This window comes from Oncorhynchus gorbuscha, linkage group LG08 (genome assembly GCF_021184085.1).
Source record: "Oncorhynchus gorbuscha isolate QuinsamMale2020 ecotype Even-year linkage group LG08, OgorEven_v1.0, whole genome shotgun sequence".
Taxonomy (NCBI): domain Eukaryota; kingdom Metazoa; phylum Chordata; class Actinopteri; order Salmoniformes; family Salmonidae; genus Oncorhynchus; species Oncorhynchus gorbuscha.
Genome location: NC_060180.1, coordinates 3,666,853 through 3,691,439, shown reverse-complemented (window position 1 = coordinate 3,691,439; position 24,587 = coordinate 3,666,853). Strand labels below are relative to the sequence as shown.

General features: G+C 43.3%; 1 protein-coding gene across 2 annotated transcripts in view; it reads left to right on the top strand.

Annotated features, from left to right (window-relative positions):
• The first annotated feature begins 1,102 nt into the window (after positions 1-1,102).
• Positions 1,103-24,587, top strand: part of LOC124041097 (lysyl oxidase homolog 4-like) — a 56,360-nt gene continuing 32,875 nt past the window's right edge. Inside the window, exons 1-7 of one of the 2 annotated variants that reach the window (XM_046358264.1) lie at positions 1,103-1,241; positions 3,511-3,855; positions 6,395-6,702; positions 7,191-7,405; positions 20,447-20,485; positions 22,799-23,012; positions 23,449-23,626. In XM_046358264.1, coding sequence (XP_046214220.1) covers positions 3,531-3,855; positions 6,395-6,702; positions 7,191-7,405; positions 20,447-20,485; positions 22,799-23,012; positions 23,449-23,626 — 1,279 coding nt within the window. In that variant the 5' untranslated portion in view covers positions 1,103-1,241; positions 3,511-3,530. Of the gene's footprint in view, positions 1,242-1,300; positions 1,410-3,510; positions 3,856-6,394; positions 6,703-7,190; positions 7,406-20,446; positions 20,486-22,798; positions 23,013-23,448; positions 23,627-24,587 lie in introns of those variants that run through there. The other variant, XM_046358265.1, reaches the window with a different exon arrangement.

Genomic DNA, 24,587 nt, shown 5'->3' with positions numbered 1-24,587 from the left:
TTTAAAACGCTGGTTTGCGGTTGGGCTCAACAAGGAAATATATACCCTGTGGTTTACGCAGCTTCTTTGGGATACTTGGAACTTGACATTTTGGAACTATTCCTGACATAGCAACTTCCTGTTGGTAGCATTTACACAACACACACACACACACACACTTACATCATGTTGGCCTCCTCGAAGACTTGTTGTGTAAAACATTCTGAACCGAGGTTGTGTAAAGGCGACCGTCAGCCTATCAGAGAAGAGAATTTGATGGTGTCACTAGCAGAAACATGTGACTCTAAATGTGATTTGATGATTAGGTTCATTCACTCATTTATTCATTCATTCATTCATGACACATAATCAGTCTTGAATGTACAGGACATATGCGCTCTCATGTTGAATTATTTGAATGATTAAATTGATTAATAAATTCAAAGGACAGACACGGATTCTTCTTTCATGTCAAAGGTATTACCCCAGTATTTCATTATGTTTCCGTGCTAAAACGTTTGGATTGTTTTTGACATTATTAAGATAGAATCCTATCTCTCCTCCCCGTAGAGACAACAGCACCATGCTGTCAATACAGAACATGGAGGATGGAATACTTTTGCATTAGTTGAACCCATTAAGAAGGCGTAAGACATCATTTACAGTCATTCAACCTGGATGTTTTTGTTTGAAAGATGACTCAGATCCACTGTTGACTCTCCTCCCGTACTGCAGATTGTTATTCATGTGATCGTGAAAAATCAAGGATACAAACTGAACTGTTTCATCACTTTACCCTCTATCAAGTGACATTTGTCTCCCTGTGAGTTTATAGGAGATGCAGTGGACTGTGAGAAGAGACTTTATTTCTTACATGTGACTACAGTTGATCCCTATTGGTACAAGAGATGTGTGGGATTATGTACAACAGTGAAATTATACACAGACAGTATCTGAAAACAGATCTTTATTTCCCAACAGCACCATTTAAAACGCACACACACCCCAAACTATGTTTATAGTTAAATCAAAATGCAATTAAACAATTGTGTGTGTGTGTGTGTGTGTCAGCATTTCTGAGTGAGCAGGAAAATTCTTAAAAAGAGCGAGAGAAGAAATGTGGGAGGGAATGAGGGAGGCAGGAGAAGAAAGAGAAAGATTGACCAGAGACCTCATCTAGCAGGCACACTTCCTTACTCAGTCACTCTCTCCTCTCCCGGTCTGGGACGTGTAGGACAGCTGTCTCTGTAGCTTTCTATCAGGTGAGTCCATCCTCCTTACTCAGTCACTCTCTCCTCTCCCGGTCTGGGACGTGTAGGACAGCTGTGTCTGTAGCTTTCTATCAGGTGAGTCCATCCTCCTTACTCAGTCACTCTCTCCTCTCCCGGTCTGGGACGTGTAGGACAGCTGTGTCTGTAGCTTTCTATCAGGTGAGTCCATCCTTTTTATTTATATTTATATAACCTTTATTTAACTAGGCAAGTCAGTTAAGAACAAATTATTATTTACAATGACGGCCTAGGAACAGTGGGTTACCTGGCCTAGGAACAGTGGGTTACCTGGCCTAGGAACAGTGGGTTACCTGGCCTAGGAACAGTGGGTTACCTGGCCTAGGAACAGTGGGTTACCTGGCCTAGGAACAGTGGGTTACCTGGCCTAGGAACAGTGGGTTACCTGGCCTAGGAACAGTGGGTTACCTGGCCTAGGAACAGTGGGTTACCTGGCCTAGGAACAGTGGGTTACCTGGCCTAGGAACAGTGGGTTAACTGCCTTGTTCAGGGACAGAAGGACAGATTTGTACCTTCTCCTGCTCTTTTATTCTCATTTTATTCCCGTTTTATTGACCTTTCAGTGCTTTTGATGTATAATTCAAATACACATTTTCAGAGAAATATATTAGTCTGGGTAATTTATGTAAGTCGCTCTGGATAAGAGCGTCTGCTAAATGACTTAAATGTAAATGTAAATGTAAGTTGACATGTTGGCTGTTATCTGGTTGTGTCTTCTCATACAGGGATCATCAGGTAGTTAAACATGAGTGGTTGCTTCTTTCTGGATTAATTGATTAAAGAATAAACATGATTTGATGAACATTAACCTCATCCATTTTTTAAGATTTACGTTTCATTCAAATGCGGAATTTTGTTCCAAATGTAATTATCATCATTTATGATAATAGCTCTATTCTGTATTCTGATATGTAATTACACAAAGCAAGTTATGGCTTCTGTGCAACTCAATGTGATCTAGTGTATTCTCATGTGTTTCTGAGGATACAGTGAATGTCTCAAACATTTGTGGAGTTATTTAGTCGATTTATAGTATTATGCAATGCTGTCCGTCCATCTGCCTGTCTGCCTGCCTGTCTGTCTGTCTGCCTGCCTGCCTGCCTGCCTGCCTGCCTGCCTGCCAGCCTGTCTGTCTGTCTGTCTGTCTGTCTGTCTGTCTGTCTGTCTGTCTGTCTGTCTGTCTATCTGTCTGCCTGTCTGCCAGCCTGTCTGTCTGTCTGTCTGCCCGCCTGTCTGCCCGCCTGTCTGCTTGCCTGTCTGCCTGCCAGCCAGCCTGCCTGTCTGTCTGTCTGTCTGTCTGTCTGTCTGTCTGTCTGTCTGTCTGTCTGCCTGCCTGTCTGTCTGTCTGCCTGTCCTGCCTGTCTGCCTGCCTGCCAGCCTGCCTGTCTGTCTGTCTGTCTGTCTGTCTGTCTGTCTGTTTGTCTGTCTGTCTGTCTGTCTGTCTGTCTGTCTGTCTGTCTGTCTGTCTGTCTGTCTGTCTGTCTGTCTGTCTGTCTGTCTGTCTGTATGTCTGTCTGCCTGCCTGTCTGTCTGCCTGCCTGCCTGCCTGTCTGCCTGTCTGTCTGTCTGTCTGCCTGTCTGTCTGTCTGTCTGCCTGCCTGTCTGCCTGTCTCGCTGTGTCTATGAAGGGGTGAAATACGTTTCAATAGCTCCAGGGTGATACTTGTACATATCTGGGGCTGAAATCATTTAAGAACTGAAATATTTATAGACTAATTATATGTCTATGTGAAATGCAACCATGGTTCTGTGGTTGAACTTCAGATTTTAATGTCTGGATCGACAAAGAGTTTCATCATATCCTGCTCATATCAGACTGGTTTCTATCAGGTCCTCTTCATTGTATCTGTAAACTTTGGATTACGCTTATTTTTATGTTGTTCAAATGTATTTTGAGAGCGAGAGAGAGACTAACCTGTCCACTTACCTGTAGCCTACCTGTCTTCCAGCTCTGAATAGGACAGAATAGGCCAACTCTGTCCAGATGATGTCAGTATTGGCCTGTTTGAAGATAGCCATCTCTCTCTCACTCTCTTACTCCCTTACAATTCCACTGCTGGTTATGAGCCAAAATAATGCCTCTTCTTTTAGGGTAGCAAAATATTGAATTGGGATGAATCATCTCTCAATAAAATACTATTGATCACACTATCAAATCTACTCAATTAATAAACAACTGATTACCTTCAGTCAATTATGTTGATGAGTCTACTAACCCAATCCCTTTCTCTCTATCTCCTAGACGACACTCCATACACAAACATGATGCATCGCATCTTCCTCATCTGCTTGAGTTCTCTGCTCCTCCTCCTCTTCCTCTCCTCCTCCGCGCTTTCGGAACCCCGCCGATGGTCGTCATCCTCACCACGCAGCAGGACCGCGCGCGCTCCGGTTTCCAAGGTGCGCCTGGCGGGAAACTTCGCCCGGGGACTGAACGAGGGTCGCGTGGAAGTGCTTCACAACAGCACGTGGGGGACGGTGTGTGACGACGAAGTGGATATCAAACTAGCCAAAGTCGTCTGCCGCGAGCTGGGCTTTCAGACCGGCATCACGTGGGCGCACAGTGCCAAATATGGAGAGGGTGATGGTAAGCGTTCCAGAGCAGTTGCTGCATTTTCGCAATGATCAAAACGCATCTTTATTTCTGTAATGTAATACAGATAATATACTCTTTAAAATCGAAAGGTACATTAAAAGAAGACAGTCAGCTTCCATTATTTTTATATGGCTGTCACATGTTAAAGGGATAGTTCACCAAAATTACACAAATTACAAAATTATCCTGTAAGCAGTCTATGAACAACATATGACAGGAATACATGCTTTAATTTCCCTGTCACTGTTTCCATGTGCTAACGTTTTAGCATTTGTTGCACTAATCCCATTCAAGTCATTGGACCGATATTAGCATTTTTCACACATCGTGTCCGAATCATCTGAAAGTATCAAACATTTATTGTGAAGCTTAACAAAGTCAGTTATAGATAATATGAACATGATGTGCAGAAAAAGCTCATATCGATCTGTGGGATTTGTGCCACAAATTCTAAAACGTTAGCATGTGGAAACAGAAGCAGGGAAACTAAACCAAAGCATGGATTGCTGTCATTCCTCATCCATAGACTGCTTACATGGTAAGGAAGCCAATATATAATTGAGTAATTTGGGTGAACTTTAATCCATAGGCCTATCTTTCCAATTCTGTGAAGAGGGCGCCTGCATTCGAACTAAAATTCAGTTCCTAAACCTTTTAGTTTCTAAAGCACTTGACTTTTACTGGCAGGCATGATTAGTAAATAGATATTTCACAACAGCAGTAGCCTATCCCAGGATAGGATGGCAGTGCTAGACAGCTAGCCTAGCTACTGCCTTGTCGGTTCACTCACCCTTCCCTTTAATTGAAATTTAAAGTTGGAAATAAAGCATTTCTATAAAACAAGGCAAGTGTAGCACATCGCTGGCAGGGCAAGGCTGTCATTACTCTAAAACAAATGTTCCTCTCAAAGCCGTTGATTGCCACGCCAGCCTGCTAGGCAGCGACTGTAATGAGGAGTGCAGTGAAGTCCCATACATTTTCTTTGTGTCTTTATGATGGTGGCAGGCTCAGCTCATTCACTGCAGGGTTATTTTGGTGATGTAATTGGTGATGTAAACTTGGGTGTTGGAGGCCTACAGAAGCTGGGGAGACAGGCTCCCAGTCCCACAGTTGGGTGTTGGAGGCCTACAGAAGCTGGGGAGACAGGCTCCCTAGTCCCACAGTTGGGTGTTGGAGGCCTACAGAAGCTGGGGAGACAGGCTCCCTAGTCCCACAGTTGGGTGTTGGAGGCCTACAGAAGCTGGGGAGACAGGCTCCCTAGTCCCACAGTTGGGTGTTGGAGGCCTACAGAAGCTGGGGAGACAGGCTCCCTAGTCCCACAGTTGGGTGTTGGATGCCTACAGAAGCTGGGGAGACAGGCTCCCAGTCCCACAGTTGGGTGTTGGAGGCCTACAGAAGCTGGGGAGACAGGCTCCCTAGTCCCACAGTTGGGTGTTGGAGGCCTACAGAAGCTGGGGAGACAGGCTCCCAGTCCCACAGTTGGGTGTTGGAGGCCTACAGAAGCTGGGGAGACAGGCTCCCTAGTCCCACAGTTGGGTGTTGGAGGCCTACAGAAGCTGGGGAGACAGGCTCCCTAGTCCCACAGTTGGGTGTTGGAGGCCTACAGAAGCTGGGGAGACAGGCTCCCTAGTCCCACAGTTGGGTGTTGGAGGCCTACAGAAGCTGGGGAGACAGGCTCCCTAGTCCCACAGTTGGGTGTTGGAGGCCTACAGAAGCTGGGGAGACAGGCTCCCTAGTCCCACAGTTGGGTGTTGGAGGCCTACAGAAGCTGGGGAGACAGGCTCCCTAGTCCCACAGTTGGGTGTTGGATGCCTACAGAAGCTGGGGAGACAGGCTCCCAGTCCCACAGTTGGGTGTTGGAGGCCTACAGAAGCTGGGGAGACAGGCTCCCAGTCCCACAGTTGGGTGTTGGAGGCCTACAGAAGCTGGGGAGACAGGCTCCCAGTCCCACAGTTGGGTGTTGGAGGCCTACAGAAGCTGGGGAGACAGGCTCCCAGTCCCACAGTTGGGTGTTGGAGGCCTACAGAAGCTGGGGAGACAGGCTCCCAGTCCCACAGTTGGGTGTTGGAGGCCTACAGAAGCTGGGGAGACAGGCTCCCAGTCCCACAGTTGGGTGTTGGAGGCCTACAGAAGCTGGGGAGACAGGCTCCCAGTCCCACAGTTGGGTGTTGGAGGCCTACAGAAGCTGGGGAGACAGGCTCCCAGTCCCACAGTTGGGTGTTGGAGGCCTACAGAAGCTGGGGAGACAGGCTCCCAGTCCCACAGTTGGGTGTTGGAGGCCTACAGAAGCTGGGGAGACAGGCTCCCTAGTCCCACAGTTGCATCTTATTACTGTATATGGCATATTTACGGCACATTTTTATCAAATGTGGCTATCAATTATTATATCAGTGAAGGAATGAAGGAATTAATAAAGGGATGGATGATTCAATCAGTCAATCAATCAGTAGAGACTTGAATCCGTCCAACCATACATCAATGACAAGTTGATGTCCATATCCGATAATAACCCTGTTTCCACCGTCCCCAGGTCCTATCTGGATGGACAACGTGCGTTGTGACGGCACAGAGAAGACTGTGAAAGACTGTAAACATAACGGCTGGGGTGTCAATGATTGCAAGCACTCTGAGGACCTTGGCGTGGTCTGCAGTCCGGAGCGACGACTGGACCAGGTCACGGAGTCACGTAATGGTCAGTCAGTGGCCCTGCGTCCGGATGTCAGCGTCTCGCCCCAGTGGCAAAGCATCCTGGCCAGCCGCAGTAACCCCCGACAGGCCCATCATGGGAACGGACACCCTCCAGAGAGGCCCAGCCAGAGACAGCACCACTACAACCCGGTAGGTAGCATTGCACCTTATACTCTCTATCCCTGCTACTGCTAGTAGTAAAGTAGACGTAACCTGAGACAACATCTATACAACCTGGTAAACAGCTACAGTGGGCACCACCAACTCTATAACTCTGGTACTTGCTAATGTCTGGTATTTGCAGATCAACCACCGATACTGCCAATGCCAATCAATTAACCAATCAATCTATATATGAATCTATATGGTCCTTCTGTAGCTCAGTTGGTAGAGCATGGCGCTTGTAACGCCAGGGTAGTGGGTTCGATTCCTGGGACCACCCATACGTAGAATGTATGCACACATGACTGTAAGTCGCTTTGGATAAAAGCGTCTGCTAAATGGCATATTTTTTTATATATATTTTTTATATATTTACTGTCCCAGTTGGAAATTATTCACTTAAGTCATTTGAATTTGAAAGTGTCCTTGAACAAACTTTTTTACAGCAAAGTTTTAAGAAATCCCCTCCCCCTCAGTATTCCAGCAAGGTGCGTATCCAGGAGGTGCGTCTGCGGCCCATCCTGATGCACACTAAGAAGCGGGCCCTGATCACTGAGGGCGTGGTGGAAGTGAAGCATGCTGGGAGATGGAGGCAGGTGTGTGACCTGGGCTGGAACCTCAACAGCAGCAGAGTGGTGTGTGGAATGCTGGGGTTCCCTGAGGCAGAACTACACAACGAAAGAACATACAAGTAAATAACCCACTCCATTCAGCCCTGCAGATTCAGAGTGTTCAATAGTCACATGTTCAGGGTTACAGGAGGGATTGCAGGGTACAGTGAGCTACAATATCTAGGATTAAGGGAAATTTATATATATATATATATATATATATTTTTTTTTTAAACCTTTATTTAAACTAGGTAAGTCAGTTAAGAACACATTCTTATTTACAATAACAGCATAGGAACAGTGGGTTAACTGCCTGTTCAGGGGCAGAACGACAGATTTTTACCTTGTCAGCTCGGGGATTCGATCTAGCAACCTTTCAGTTACTGGCCCAACTCTCTAACCGCTAGGCTCCCTGCTCTAACCGCTAGGCTCCCTGCTCTAACCACTAGGCTCCCTGCTCTAACCGCTAGGCTCCCCGCTCTAACCACTAGGCTCCCCGCTCTAACCACTAGGCTCCCTGTTCTAACCACTAGGCTCCCTGTTCTAACCACTAGGCTCCCTGTTCTAACCACTAGGCTCCCTGTTCTAACCACTAGGCTCCCTGCTCTAACCACTAGGCTCCCTGCTCTAACCGCTAGGCTCCCTGCTCTAACCGCTAGGCTCCCTGCTCTAACCGTTAGGCTCCCTGTTCTAACCACTAGGCTCCCTGCTCTAACCACTAGGCTCCCTGCTCTAACCACTAGGCTCCCCGCTCTAACCACTAGGCTCCCTGTTCTAACCACTAGGCTCCCTGTTCTAACCACTAGGCTCCCTGCTCTAACCACTAGGCTCCCTGTTCTAACCACTAGGCTCCCCGCTCTAACCACTAGGCTCCCTGTTCTAACCACTAGGCTCCCTGCTCTAACCACTAGGCTCCCTGTTCTAACCACTAGGCTCCCCGCTCTAACCACTAGGCTCCCTGTTCTAACCACTAGGCTCCCTGTTCTAACCACTAGGCTCCCTGTTCTAACCACTAGGCTCCCTGTTCTAACCACTAGGCTCCCCGCTCTAACCACTAGGCTCCCTGTTCTAACCACTAGGCTCCCCGCTCTAACCACTAGGCTCCCTGTTCTAACCACTAGGCTCCCTGCCACCCCAAAATAACTGAAATGGTAATAACCCCCCCCCCCCAATATAAATAGAAATAGCACTATATACATCATAACAACTGTAGCAGTGATGAATAAATAAATGTCCATTGGGGTGGAAGCAGAGTAAAGACTGTTGAGGGAGTGGGGAGAATGACCACAGCAAATAGTTGGAAGGTGTAGGGGGTGGTTTTCGGAGAGGGCTGAGGTTTTGTCCGGATGTACATGTCCTCATGTTTATGGTATTCATATTAGGAAGTCGCTCAGTTCTCAGACAAAACGTCCTCAGTTGTCAGACTCACTTACTTACTCACTGACTCACTGACACATTGACACATTGACACACTGACTCACTGACACACTAACACACTGACTCACGGACACACTGACTCACGGACACACTGACTCACTGACTTACGGACACACTGACTCACTGACTCACTGACACACTGACACACTGACTCACTGACACACTGACACACTGACTCACTGACACACTGACACACTGACTCACTGACACAATGACACACTGACTCACTGACTCACTGACACACTGACTCACTGACACACTGACTCACTGACACACTGACACACTGACTCCTTGACACACTGACTCACTGACACACTAACTCACTGAGTTACGGACACACTGACTCACTGACACACTGACTCACTGACACACTGGCACACTGACTCCTTGACACACTGACTCACTGACACACTGACACATTGACACATTGACACATTGACACACTGACTCACTGACACACTCACTCACTGACTCACTGACTCACTGACACACTGACTCACTGACACACTAACACACTCACTCACTCACTCACTCACTCACTCACTCACTCACTCACTCACTCACTCACTCACTCACTCACTCACTCACTCACTCACTCACTCACGGATCTAACTGTACTTCCTCTGACCCTGTGGAAATCTTTGGTATTAGGACGGTTTAGCTTAGAACCTAGGGAGAACCAAGCATTAGCACGACTATTTCTGTCCCATCATGAAAGAGTCCTCTGTCCAGACTGTCATGGACATCATACGGTAATTATTTCCTAATGGTTTTGTCCTGTGTGACTCAAAGTGGAGACATTCATTCTCCATATAGGCTGCAGCTACTGTGTGTGTGTGTGTGTGTGTGTGTGTGTGTGTGTGTGTGTGTGTGTGTGTGTGTGTGTGTGTGTGTGTGTGTGTGTGTGTGTGTGTGTGTGTGTGTGTGTGTGTGTGTGTGTGTGTGTGTGTGTGTGTGTGTGTGCGTGCGTGCGTGCGTGCGACTGAACCGACCATAACATCTGTTCTGATTCCTGTATCGGTTTAAAGAGAGAGCTACTGTTTTAGCCGGTTCATTTCCTCACTAGACCTTTCCCTGTCATGTTACATTCAAGTGAGGGGAGTTTCAAGACTGGATTGGTAAATTTTCAGAGGTGATTAATTCCAAGGAGATATTTAGCTCCATAATGGCACCGTGGAAGACAGAGGCCCTACCTAGGCTCATAGCCAGTATACTGGAATTGTAAGGGAGACGAGAGAGAAACAGGACAAGGTTGGTTGACGCTCTTATTCAGAGAGACTATCAGGAGCAATTAGGGTTAAGTGCCTTGCGACCTTTCACCCCTTCTTTACTGCTAGTTCTTTTGGGTACAGCTTGTCACCTCAGCTAATTATAGGCTGCTGTCAAACCCACATGGATCTGAGACGACTCTTCCTCAATGTTCTTCCTCTTCTTCCTCTTCCTCAATAGTGTTCAGATAATTCTACTACATGAAAAGCCTAAATAAGTATGACATCAAGACACTTAAATCATACAACATTTTCTAAATATCAAATACTATAAAACATTCTATTTTTGAAAACCCAAAATGCCTACTTTTTAGAACGCAAGTACAGATATTTGGCAATTATCTTTTCAGAGTTCAAACCGCCAGTTTGTTTTTCTGTCAGTATGTTTCATTCTCAGTTGAGTAAATAACAAGGCATTTGGGACGGCAGTGGTTTCTATTTGAATTCAGTTGGGTCTCTGTGTCCTAGGGTTGACCTGGTGTTGTGTTCCGAAGGGACAAACGAGAGAACACATCTGGAAACGCACAACAAAAAGGGACTTTCTCATTGGCTAAATTCCATCTGTTTCAAAGCGTTTTCTTTGATTGCGTGCCTACTGAACTGTACCCCAGTGTTTGTGTGCCTGCTGGTCCAGCTAGTGAAAGCTTTATCCCTGGCACCACATCACTCTGATATGACCCAGAAAGGCCAGATTGTTTTTTTATACCTCAGATTAGACAGACATGTTTAAAGCCTGTATAGTTTATTAAGGCCAGTTTTGCTATTTTATAGTTTTGTTCTCATGGATTTTATTAGTATTTTAGTCCTGGTTGGTTGATAATTTAAGACACTACAGTTTTTATGTGTATCCCAATATTCCACATTCTAAAATAGAATGAGTGATTGACTTACTGATGATTGATTGATTTTAACATGGCTTAAAGGTGCAGTCTGTAACTTTGATAATTATCACATTCGTCCAAGAACCAAAATTAAAGTATAATTTATTTCACAGAAAATGAAAGTTACTGTAGTCCTAACCCAGTAGAACCCAATTAGGACTGGCATGAATTGACCTACAGTAGCTTGTTCAGACAGTCTCTGGTCCATTCTTAGAAAGCTCAAATGAGACCAGAGCATATGGCTCCTGTCCCCTCCTGGCTCTTGTCCGTGTCTACTGGTCTGGATGAGACCCTGGAGATGTTGTAATTGTAGGTTGGCCAGTACTGAGGCTCTTCAGGTTTCTGCCCTGCTTGCCGCCAGAGAAAAAACACCCCAATTATAGCTGTGTGTGTGTGTGTGCATCGTTCATGTGTGTGTGTGAAGAACAGTGTGTAGGACTGAGCCACTCAGACTACCCAGGGTTTTCTACTGTCTCCAATTATAGCTTGGGCCCAGCTGTGGCCCCACTGTGTCAGCAACTGTCTGTCTCTCTCTGTCACCGTGGAGATTAGAGGTCCTACAATTGATTAATTGCGCTTCAGCCCAGATGGGGGTGTATCATTTTCCTTAGAGTGACATTTTTTGTAACCGATTCAGTCTCGGTTGGTGTCTCAGATCTGAGAAACCTGAGGGATCTAATGTGAGCTTGTCTCTAATTTATATAGCTTCTTTTGATTTATGGGGCGGCAGGGTAGCCTAGTGGTTAGAGCGTTGGACTAGTAACCGGAAGGTTGACAAGGTACAAATCTGTCGTTCTGCCCCTGAACAGGCAGTTTACCCACTGTTCCTAGGCTGTCATTGAAAATAAGAATTTGTTCTTAACTGACTTGCCTAGTTAAATAAAGGTAAAATAAATGTAGGCCTATGTATGGCGGGCGGCTGTGCTTTATGTGGTTTTGGCGTTTAACTGTGGTTGTCAGCCCAAGCTGTAATTCATTCAGTTGTGTTTTGACTGACGTGTTTTATTGCATGTACTGTACTTGCATAAGAGATCGTCCATAGCCAAGGAGGAGCTCACAGGCTATCATCTCTGAGCCCATAGAAAGAGGATCATCCATGATAGGAGGACACAGACTATGCAACTATGCAACTTCATCTGGACAACTCAAAACTGTGGATCTAAGATTGATGGTTCCCAGCAATCACTATCCCGACGAAGACATTTGGTGTTGAAAGTAGTTGCTATTCAAATCCGGGGTTCAAACATTGCATGGGGTACTCCTCTTCTTCTGGCACTGCAGGGTAAGGGAGGAAGATGCTGGAGAGGGAGAGGTGAAGGGGGAGAGAAAGTGGTAAAGTGGTAAGGAAAGCAAGGGAGTGTGACGGTGATGAAAAAATAAACAGCAGGGTGGTTGTTGTCATTTAGCAACAGGGGTTCTCTGTTACTCTCTCTCTCTGTCTCTCTCTGTCTCTCTCTCTCTCTCTGTCTCTCTGTCTCTCTCTCTCTCTCTCTCTCTCTCTCTCTCTCTCTCTCTCTCTCTGTCTCTCTCTCTCTCTCTCTCTCTCTCTCTCTCTCTCTCTCTCTCTCTCTCTCTCTCTCTCTCTCTCTCTCTCTCTCTCTCTCTCCTCTCTGTTACTCTCTCTCTCTGTCTCTCTCTGTCTCTCTCTCTCTCTCTGTCTCTCTGTCTCTCTCTCTCTCTCTCTCTGTCTCTCTCTCTCTCTCTCTCTCTCTCTCTCTCTCTCTCTCTCTCTCTCTCTCTCTCTCTCTCTCTCTCTCTCTCTCTCTCTCTCTCTCTGTCTCTCTCTCTCTCTCTCTCTCTCTCTCTCTCTCTCTCTCTCTCTGTTACTCTCTCTCTCTGTCTCTCTCTGTCTCTCTCTCTCTCTCTGTCTCTCTCTCTCTCTCTCTCTCTCTCTCTCTCTCTCTCTCTCTCTGTCTCTCTCTCTCTCTCTCTCTCTCTCTCTCTCTCTCTCTCTCTCTCTCTCTCTCTCTCTCTCTCTCTCTCTCTCTCTCTCTCTCTCTCTCTCTCTCTCTCTCTCTCTCTGTTACTCTCTCTCTGTCTCTCTCTGTCTCTCTCTCTCTCTCTGTCTCTCTCTCTCTCTCTCTCTCTCTCTCTCTCTCTCTCTCTCTCTCTCTCTCTCTCTCTGTCTCTCTCTCTCTCTCTGTCTCTCTCTCTCTCTGTCTCTCTCTCTGTCTCTCTCTCTCTCTCTCTCTCTCTCTCTCTCTCTCTCTCTCTCTCTCTCTCTCTCTCTCTCTCTCTCTCGGTAAACGAGGGGTAGAGCCTGTAACACACTGATTATACAGGCAGACTGGGGTTCTGGGAAGGAGAACCGTTAAACACATTTAAACACATACCATTACAGAGTCAGAGGTGTAGTGAACAGTAGTTCTGTTTTCTAACCCACCTGCTCAATATGTGTGTTCATACAAGTGTTCATAATATTCACTAGCTAGCTAATTAACATCTGTACAATCATATTAGAGAAAGAGGGATATGTGCACCCTAAATATAGTACCTTCAGAAAGTATTCACACTCCTTGACTTTTTCCACATTTTGTTGTGTTACGGACTCAATTTAAAATGAATTCAATAGAGATTTTGTGTACTGGCCTGCACTCAATACACCATAATGTCAAACTGGAATTATGTTTTTTTTTTTATGAAAAGCTGAAATGTCTTAGTGTTTAATATGATTATTGAATGACTACCTCATCTCTGTACCCCACAATACAATAATCTGTAAGGTCCATCGAGCAGTGAATTTTAAACACAGATTTAACCACAAAGACCAGGGAGGTTTTCCAATGCCTCGCCAAAGAAGAGCGCCTATTGGTAGATGGGTAAACATTAAAAACAGCAGACGTTGAATACCCCTTTGAGCCTGGTGAAGTTATAAATTACACTTTGGGTGGTGTATCAATACACCCAGTCACTACAAAGCCACACGCGTCCTTCCTAACTCAGTTGCTGGAGAGGAAGGAAACCACTCAGGGATTTCACCATGAGGCCAATGGTGATTTTAAAACAGTTACAGAGTTTAATGGCCATGATAGGAGAAAACTGAGGATGGATCCACAACATTGTAGTTTCTCCACAATATTAACATATTGTGAAAATAAGGAAGCCTGTACATGCATCCTTTTTGCAATAAGGTGCTAAAGTAAAACGGCAAACAAATTGGTCAAAGTAATAAACTTTATGTCCTGATTATAAAGTGTCATGTTTGGGGGAAATCCAACACAACATACCACTGTTCATATTTTCAAGCTTGGTGGTAGATGCATCATGTTATGGGTATGCTTTTCATTGGCAAGGACTAGGATGTTTTTTAAGGATAAAATTAAACAGAATAGAGCTAAGCACAGGCAAAATCCTAGAGAAAAACCTGGTTCAAACCTGGGAGACAAATTCACCTTTCAGCAGGACAATAACCTAAAACACAAGCCCAAATATACACTGGAGTTGCTTACCAAGAAGGCAGTGGGTGGCAGAGTTACAGTTTTGACTTAATTAAATCGGCTTGAAAATCCATGGCAAGAGTTAAGGGACAAACAACTTAAGCTTGTGCAGATATTATACAATACAGGTGAGCAAAGCTCTTAGAGACTTACCCAGAAATACTCATCAGCTGTAATCACTGCCAAAGTTGATTCTAACATGTTGATTCTAAGATATTTCTGTATTTCATTTTTTAATAAATTAGCAAAAAAAATCTAAAAACATGTTTTCACTTTGTCATTATGGGGAATTCTGTGTAGATCGGTGAGAGAAAAACATCTATTTAATCTGTTTTGAGTTCAGGTTGTAACACAACTAAATGTGGAATAAGTTAAGGAGTATGAATACTTTCAGAGGACACTGTATCTTCAAAGACAGGAGAAGTAGCATGAATAAAGTTAGAGTAGTAGTAACAATACATGGGTTTTATATAGCACTTTTTTCCAATGCTTTGAAGTTAGGTTGAAGTTAAGGGAATTTAGGTGAAGTTCCACCAAAGTTCAACCAAATATACTGTAACTGAATCAAAGGAGTCTGGGAAATGGTTGATATGTGGTTTTCTTTCCTCGGTGCTCAATTTAGTCAGTGCCAGTGTGGTGAGGGAAATAGTTGGTTTGATTGGTGTGTGGTGAGGTCACAATTATGTCACAGACATTCTCTCCCCTGGTTACGTGTGTGTGGGTGGGTGTGTGTGTGTGCTGGCGCGCCTTTGCGTATATGTGTGTGTCTATTCTCTGGGTTACAAACGTTTTACAACAGAGACACATGGTAGACACATCCAAGTTATTTTACGAATTTCATTTAAGAATAAGTGTTCAATTCAATTCGCAGCGTGTGTGTCTGTCTCAATCCACCACAAGTCCTTTAGCATGACCTTACTGCTGCAGTATATGTCTGTCTGAAACTTACATATACATATAATTCAACTTTTGATGGCTTAAACTAACATCCACAGGGATGCTGGCTAATGTTGACTGCAATGCTTCCCACAGTTGAGTTGGCTTGATGTCAGTCAAGTTGGCTTGATGTCAGTTGGGTGGAGGACCATTCTTTAAACACACGGGAAACTGTTTGGTGCGAAAAACCCAGCAGCGTTGCAGTTCTTTACACAAACCGGTGAGCCTGGCACCTACCACCATACCCTGTTTAAAGGCACTTCAGTCTTTTGTCTTGCCCATTCACCCTCTGAATGTCACACATCCACAATCCATGTCTCTATTGTGTAAAGGCTTAGAAATCCTCCTTTAACTCCTCCTCTTCATCTACACTGATTGAAGTGGATTTAACGAGTGACATCAATAAGGGATCATAGCTTTCACCTTGTATCACCTGGTCAGTCTATGACATGGAAAAAGCAGGTGTTCTTAATGTTTTGTATACTCAGTGTATACCTCCATTTATTTATGTAACTGGTACTGGGCCACATTCAGACGAGTCTTGTGAGGCTTGTGGGCATCCTAAAGCAAATACAACTGGCATGTTTTGTTTGTGAGAGTCTCATCTTTCCATGGAATGGTTATATTAGTTTGTAGACCAAACCGTTCTGACGCTACAGATGTTTTCGTGAGAAGACCGATTTTTGGGATGTCTCCTGGTCTGACAAACACCGCAGTTGTGGCTACCAGCTCCTAGTCTCACATCAGAATTAGACATTCATCCATGTTCCTCAAGCATAATCATTTAGAAGTTGTTCCGAACATCAAATTTAAAGTTAAGTTCAGGCATTAACTCTGAATTATTAAGGTTAGGCATTAACTCTGAATTATTAAGGTTAGGCATTAACTCTGAATTCTTAAGGTTAGGCATTAACTCTGAATTATTAAGGTTAGGCATTAACTCTGAATTCTTGTTAGGCATTAACTCTTAAGGTTAGGCATTAACTCTGAATTCAGGTTAGGCATTAACTCTGAATTCTTAGGTTAGGTTAGGTTAGGCATTCTGAATTCTTAAGGTTAGGCATTAACTCTGAATTATTGTTAGGCATTTCTTAAGGTTAGGCATTAACTCTGAATTCTTAAGGTTAGGCATTAACTCTGAATTCTTAAGTTCAGGCATTAACTCTGAATTCTTAAGGTTAGGCATTAACTCTGAATTCTTAAGGTTAGGCATTAACTCTGAATTCTTAAGGTTAGGCATTAACTCTGAATTCTTAAGGTTAGGCATTAACTCTGAATTCTTAAGGTTAGGCATTAACTCTGAATTATTAAGGTTGCATTAATTATTAAGGTTAGGCATTAACTCTGAATTATTAAGGTTAGGCATTAACTCTGAATTCTTAAGGTTAGGCATTAACTTAACTCTTAAGGTTAATTTCTGAATTATTAAGGTTAGGCATTAACTCTGAATTCTTAAGGTTAGGCATTAACTCTGAATTATTAAGGTTAGGCATTAACTCTGTTAGGCATTAACTCTGAATTCTTGAATTCTGAATTCTTAAGGTTAGGCATTAACTCTGAATTATTAAGGTTAGGCATTAACTCTGAATTCTTAAGGTTAGGCATTAACTGAATTCTGAATTATTAAGGTTAGGCATTTAACTCTGAATTAACTCTGAATTAAGGTTAGGCATTAACTCTGAATTATTAAGGTTAGGCATTAACTCTGAATTATTAAGGTTAGGCATTAACTCTAGGTTAGGCATTAACTCTGAATTATTAAGGTTAGGCATTAACTCTGAATTATTAAGGTTAGGCATTAACTCTGAATTATTAAGGTTAGGCATTAACTCTGAATTATTAAGGTTAGGCATTAACTCTGAATTATTAAGGTTAGGCATTAACTCTGAATTCTGTTAATTTCTGAATTATTAAGGTTAGGCATTAACTCTGAAATTATTAAGGTTAGGCATTAACTCTGAATTATTAAGGTTAGGCATTAACTCTGAATTATTAAGGTTAACTCTGAATTATTAAGGTTAGGCATTAACTCTGAATTATTAAGGTTAGGCATTAACTCTGAATTCTGAATTATTAAGGTTAGGCATTAACTCTGAATTATTAAGGTTAGGCATTAACTCTGAATTATTAAGGTTAGGCATTAACTCTGAATTATTAAGGTTAGGCATTAACTCTGAATTATTAAGGTTAGGCATTAACTCTGAATTATTAAGGTTAGGCATTAACTCTGAATTCTTAAGGTTAGGCATTAACTCTGAATTCTTAAGGTTAGGCATTAACTCTGAATTATTAAGGTTAGGCATTAACTCTGAATTCTTAAGGTTAGGCATTAACTCTGAATTCTTAAGGTTAGGCATTAACTCTGAATTAAGGTTAGGCATTAACTCTGAATTATTAAGGTTAGGCATTAACTCTGAATTCTTAAGGTTAGGCATTAACTCTGAATTCTTAAGGTTAGGCATTAACTCTGAATTATTAAGTTGCTCTGGATAAGAGCGTCTGCAAAGGTTTTACCTGAGAAAGCACATGTTTTGCCTATGACTAAGGATAAAAAGCATAACTTTCAAGGGATCACAGCTAACTGACTTCACTCCCTGAACTTGCTTCCCGACTCTCGTTACAGTGTTAATGTGCCGTTAAAAAGTAAACATTTTAAAAGTTAAACAACAAATATTTACTATTAGGCCTCAGTGATGAGAGATTATATTACAGTAAATGCATAATGCATCTGTGTATATTTCTATATTTAGGTCAACAACAAAAATAGTGCAAGGAGGTACCATACCAGAAAGAAGTGACATCTACTTTCCCACTGTAACAGGACTTAACTCTAACTACTTTACAACACCAGGGCTGAAACAATGTCTCTCTTCATTCCAATATCCTCCTTTGTAGACTTTGTGACTAGCAAGGCAGGAATGTGTTAGTATCATGTTGGAAATCCAAATATCCTGTGTTATGAATATCCGTAGATGTATTTGTTTCCCTAAGTGCAGCTGACTGAGTTGTGTGTGTGCGTGTGTGTATGTGTGTGTGTTGGTGTGTGTGTGCGTGTGTGTATGTGTGTGTGTTGGTGTGTGTGTGTGTGTGTGTGTGTGTGTGTGTGTGTGTGTGTGTGTGTGTGTGTGTGTGTGTGTGTGTGTGTGTGTGTGTGTGTGTGTGTGTGTGTGTGTGTGTGTGTGTGTGTGTGTGTGTGTGTGTGTGTGTGTGTGTGTGTGTGTAGTCTAGTCTGCCTCAGCTCCTGTTTGGCACTCTCCGCATCTAGGGGTGGGAACTGTGGGACGGCTATTTCGATGCAGATCAACCGTGTTTGAGTGTGTGTATGTGAGCGAGTGGGAGGGAGGGAGGGAGGGAGGGAGAGAGGGAGTTTCTCGGACAGACTGACCAGTTCTTACGGTTAAAGTGTGCCAACACTGTTTGTTTGTGTGTGTGTTTTGTTTCAACCTTTTCCCAGCAATGTCGTCCATAGTTGGTGTTGAAAGTCACATTTTTTCAGCCTACGCTGGTTGGTATAATGAGTAGTTTCAAAAGGAGAGGTATTTAGTTTGAATCCCTTTCAAGAGTTATTTACAAATGTTGTTGTACTAGCAATGTTCTTGTAAAATGCCAAGTAAGCGTTTGTTATGGAAGTCATAGTCCCTCCCTGTTTTATTCTGTTTACTTCCATTTGGTGCATAATGAATACAACCCAGCTGTTTGAGCAGATCTACTGTGTGTTGGCAACAGACATCATTGTTTTTCTCTTAAAGCCTGGCTTAGCTGGGTGTACATAGACCTACTACACTCTGACCAGTCGTTCTAAACATACACACAGACCTAGGCTAGACATCTACACCCCAACATAAAGGAAAGAGAGACAGGAAGTGTTGGTCAGAGAGAAGAAGGGAAATTTCACGATCCCACTTACACACACACAACGATTTACTGTATCTCAACACAGATGGGCCTCTCTTTAGGCTGACAATATGTATCTATGTTAGTGTATTTCTACTGGTTGGCATCCGTAAGGCCAGTATGAAAGGTACAGATGCTTCTAGGACATAACTGTTTCTGTCTGTGTCCATGTACACCAACAACACATGCCTAACGATGTGGCTGATAAACAGTGTGTGTGAGGGAATCATTCTGTGTGGCATGGACCATACAAACACCAGATATCTACAGTCATTGTTTGGGTATCACTGTGTGTGGCATGGACCATACAAACACCAGATATCTACAGTCAGTGTTTGGGTATCAGATATCAGATATCTACAGTCAGTGTTTGGGTATCACTGTGTGTGGCATGGACCATACAAACACCAGATATCTACAGTCAGTGTTTGGGTATCACTGTGTGTGGCATGGACCATACAAACACCAGATATCTACAGTCAGTGTTTGGGTATCACTGTGTGTGGCATGGACCATACAAACACCAGATATCTACAGTCAGTGTTTGGGTATCACTGTGTGTGGCATGGACCATACAAACACCAGATATCTACAGTCAGTGTTTGGGTATCACTGTGTGTGGCATGGACCATACAAACACCAGATATCTACAGTCAGTGTTTGGGTATCACTGTGTGTGGCATGGACCATACAAACACCAGATATCTACAGTCAGTGTTTGGGTATCACTGTGTGTGGCATGGACCATACAAACACCAGATATCTACAGTCAGTGTTTGGGTATCACTGTGTGTGGCATGGACCATACAAACACCAGATATCTACAGTCAGTGTTTGGGTATCACTGTGTGTGGCATGGACCATACAAACACCAGATATCTACAGTCAGTGTTTGGGTATCACTGTGTGTGGCATGGACCATACAAACACCAGATATCTACAGTCAGTGTTTGGGTATCACTGTGTGTGGCATGGACCATACAAACACCAGATATCTACAGTCAGTGTTTGGGTATCACTGTGTGTGGCATGGACCATACAAACATTTTTCCAGATATCTACAGTCAGTGTTTGGGTATCACTGTGTGATCCATCCACATAAACCAAGCACATGTTTGGAACATGTCAATAACTACAAATTATTTGCTAACTCAGTGGGTAAGCTTTAGTCATCACACCTCACAGGATGAACAGGTGCTTCACGAAACCTCAACTAATCAACGGAAGAGATACTAACGTCCTTTTCTATTTTTCCTGTTTCTTCACAGGAAAATCTGGGACACCAAGCTTGCTGATCCATCCACAAAGTAAGACCAACTCACATGTTGGAACATCTCAACTAACTACAAATTATTTGTTCTCCAGATGTTGATACTGTTTGTGTATGTGATTTTAGCACACATGACTGTAAGTAATTTTGGATAAAAGTGTCTGCTAAATAGCATCTACTATACAGTATATCTACTATAGTAATGCATTATAAAGTATTCATACGAAGTGTTCCTGGAGAGTGCTTCTCTTGTTCCTCTTCTTCATGGAACGGAGATGACATAAATGACCAGACATTAGCTATGCACAGTCTAGTTATTCTAGTAGGAGTGTATAACATCTGGTAGGCTAGTCTGAGTCTAGTTATTCTAGTAGGAGTGTATAAAGTCTGGTAGGCTAGTCTGAGTCTAGTTATTCTAGTAGGAGTGTATAAAGTCTGGTAGGCTAGTCTGAGTCTAGTTATTCTAGTAGGAGTGTATAAAGTCTGGTAGGCTAGTCTGAGTCTAGTTATTCTAGTAGGAGTGTATACCAGTCTGGTAGGCTAGTCTGAGTCTAGTTATTCTAGTAGGAGTGTATAAAGTCTGGTAGGCTAGTCTGAGTCTAGTTATTCTAGTAGAAGTGTATAACATCTGGTAGGCTAGTCTGAGTCTAGTTATTCTAGTAGGAGTGTATACCAGTCTGGTAGGCTAGTCTGAGTCTAGTTATTCTAGTAGGAGTGTATAACATCTGGTAGGCTAGTCTGAGTCTAGTTATTCTAGTAGGAGTGTATAACATCTGGTAGGCTAGTCTCAGTCTAGTTATTCTAGTAGGAGTGTATACCAGTCTGGTAGGCTAGTCTGAGTCTAGTTATTCTAGTAGGAGTTTATAACATCTGGTAGGCTAGTCTGAGTCTAGTTATTCTAGTAGGAGTGTATAACATCTGGTAGGCTAGTCTGAGTCTAGTTATTCTAGTAGGAGTGTATACCAGTCTGGTAGGCTAGTCTGAGTCTAGTTATTCTAGTAGGAGTGTATAACATCTGGTAGGCTAGTCTGAGTCTAGTTATTCTAGTAGGAGTGTATAACATCTGGTAGGCTAGTCTGAGTCTAGTTATTCTAGTAGGAGTGTATAACATCTGGTAGGCTAGTCTGAGTCTAGTTATTCTAGTAGGAGTGTATAACATCTGGTAGGCTAGTCTGAGTCTAGTTATTCTAGTAGGAGTGTATACCAGTCTGGTAGGCTAGTCTGAGTCTAGTTATTCTAGTAGGAGTGTATAACATCTGGTAGGCTAGTCTGAGTCTAGTTATTCTAGTAGGAGTGTATAACATCTGGTAGGCTAGTCTGAGTCTAGTTATTCTAGTAGGAGTGTATAACATCTGGTAGGCTAGTCTGAGTCTAGTTATTCTAGTAGGAGTGTATAACATCTGGTAGGCTAGTCTGAGTCTAGTTATTCTAGTAGGAGTGTATACCAGTCTGGTAGGCTAGTCTGAGTCTAGTTATTCTAGTAGGAGTGTATAACATCTGGTAGGTAGGCTAGTCTGAGTCTAGTTATTCTAGTAGGAGTGTATAACATCTGGTAGGCTAGTCTGAGTCTAGTTATTCTAGTAGGAGTGTATAACATCTGGTAGGCTAGTCTGAGTCTAGTTATTCTAGTAGGAGTGTATAACATCTGGTAGGCTAGTCTGAGTCTAGTTATTCTAGTAGGAGTGTATAACATCTGGTAGGCTAGTCTGAGTCTAGTTATTCTAGTAGGAGTGTATAACATCTGGTAGGCTAGTCTGAGTCTAGTTATTCTAGTAGGAGTGTATAAATGTCTGGTAGGCTAGTCTGAGTCTAGTTATTCTAGTAGGAGTGTATAAAGTCTGGTAGGCTAGTCTGAGTCTAGTTATTCTAGTAGGAGTGTATAAATGTCTGGTAGGCTAGTCTGAGTCTAGTTATTCTAGTAGGAGTGTATACCAGTCTGGTAGGCTAGTCTGAGTCTAGTTATTCTAGTAGGAGTGTATACCAGTCTGGTAGGCTAGTCTGAGTCTAGTTATTCTAGTAGGAGTGTATACCAGTCTGGTAGGCTAGTCTGAGTCTAGTTATTTGTGATAAAATATGTGATTTAACTGCCACACAATCCAAAGTAATAAGGTTGATATTGTAGTCTATCAAAGTAATCAGACCAATTATCTTACTGAATTAAATATTGAGTATATTGAACTTCTTGGCTTAAGTAATACATTTTAAACATATTCCACTACCACAACAATACTTGTAAAGAATTAAAGCAAGTTCCATCAATTTTTCTTAATGGAAAATTACCATCTAGTATGTTATAATGTGTTATAAAGCATTCTAATACACTTACAACCTCTTCTCTCCCCCTTCCTAGGCTGAGCCTCATGGCTAGTAAGAAAAGTTACTGGGTAGAGAAGGTTCACTGCCTGGGGTCAGAGACCAGCCTATCAGAGTGTCACACTAAGCTGTCCATCCCACTTAGCCCCTCCCCCTGTAAGAGTGGGAGACACGCTGTGGCGAGGTGTGTACTGGGACCACAGTTTGCGCTCATGTCATCTGGAAGACCCCAAGCACCCCACCCAATTGTAGTAAGAGACAGACGCACACACACACACACTGATGCACACACACACACACACTGACGCACACACACACACTGACGCACACACACACATACACTGACACACACCACACTCCATGCCTCACTGTGCTAATAGCCAAGACCTTACCACTGTCTTTCAATCTCCTTCTCTCTCTCTCTCTCTCTCTCTCTCTCTCGCTCTCTCTCTCTCTCTCTCTCTCTCTCTCTCTCTCTCTCTCTCTCTCTCTCTCTCTCTCTCTCTCTCTCTCTCTCTCTCTCTCTCTCTCTCTCTCTCTCTCTCTCTCTCTCTCTCTCTCTCTCTCTCTCTCTCTCTCTCTCTCTCTCTCTCTCTCTCTCTCTCTCTCTCTCTCTCTCTCTCTCTCTCTCTCTCTATCTCTCGCCTTCTCTCTCTGTGCCTCTAAATCTCTTCTCTCCCACTCTAGCCGGTGCGTCTGAAGGCTGGCCCCAGGCTGGGCGAGGGCCGTGTGGAGGTGTTGAAGGAGGGGAAGTGGGGTACCATCGTAGACCACCTGTGGGACCTCAACTCAGCCAGCGTGGTGTGCAGGGAGCTGGGCTTCGGAACTGCCAAGGAGGCCCTCACTGGAGCTCACATGGGACAAGGTAGGCTAGGACTCTATCTGCTATTCTCTGTCTTTTTGTCTGACTCTGTCTTTCCTACAGGGGTCAAGGGTTAGACTGTTATTATCTCTGGCAAAGGAAAAAGTTCACCCCAGTTTTGCCATGTGAACATCCTGCCCTGCCTGTTTCATTCAGGGTCTTTTGCACCTGAGGCAACACACCCATGATAAAGCTGTATATGTCTGTATGTCTGTTCTGGCTTAGGTCATAGGAACAGTGTACCCTGAGTACCTTAGACTGTTTACGATTCCAATGTGAGTCAGAGGGACTTTTCCTGCCACGTTTAGGACTGATCTTAGGACTCCACGCCCGTCTGCTGCTGAATGGTCTGAGAATGGATGGATGGATGGATCTGTGGTTCACACATTGTTAGCGGGTTTCCTCTGCTAACAATGTCCTCCAGCCTGGTCACTGCAGCTGTAGTGTAAATCAAAGCACCATGTCTGCCACATGTTGACTGAGTTCTGCAGGCCACATTAACATACTGTACTATATGTGATGTTGGAAAAGATTAAGAGTCCAGATTTGTATTATTTATTTGTATTTTTATTTAACTAGGTAAGTCAGTTAAGAACAAATGATTATTTTCAATGACAGCCTAGGAACAGTGGGTTAACTGTAGTAGTGGCTACTCAAACATCTCCAACGGTCAGTAGAACTCAAATTAAAATGTGCTACTAACTCATATGCCAATAATATTTCTTATCCCTTAATATTGTTGAGTACTGTTAACAAATATTATGTTGTTGAGTAAATCTAAATGTATTTGTGTTCTGCTAATCTAAAGTCATTGAGATTTTAAAAGTTATTATTACTTAATATATTTGTATTATTATATATTTTTTTCAAATTTTACCCCATTTTTGTGACATCCAATTGGTAATTACGATTTTGTCTCATCACTGCAACTCCCCAACGGGCTCGGGAGAGACGATGGTCGAGA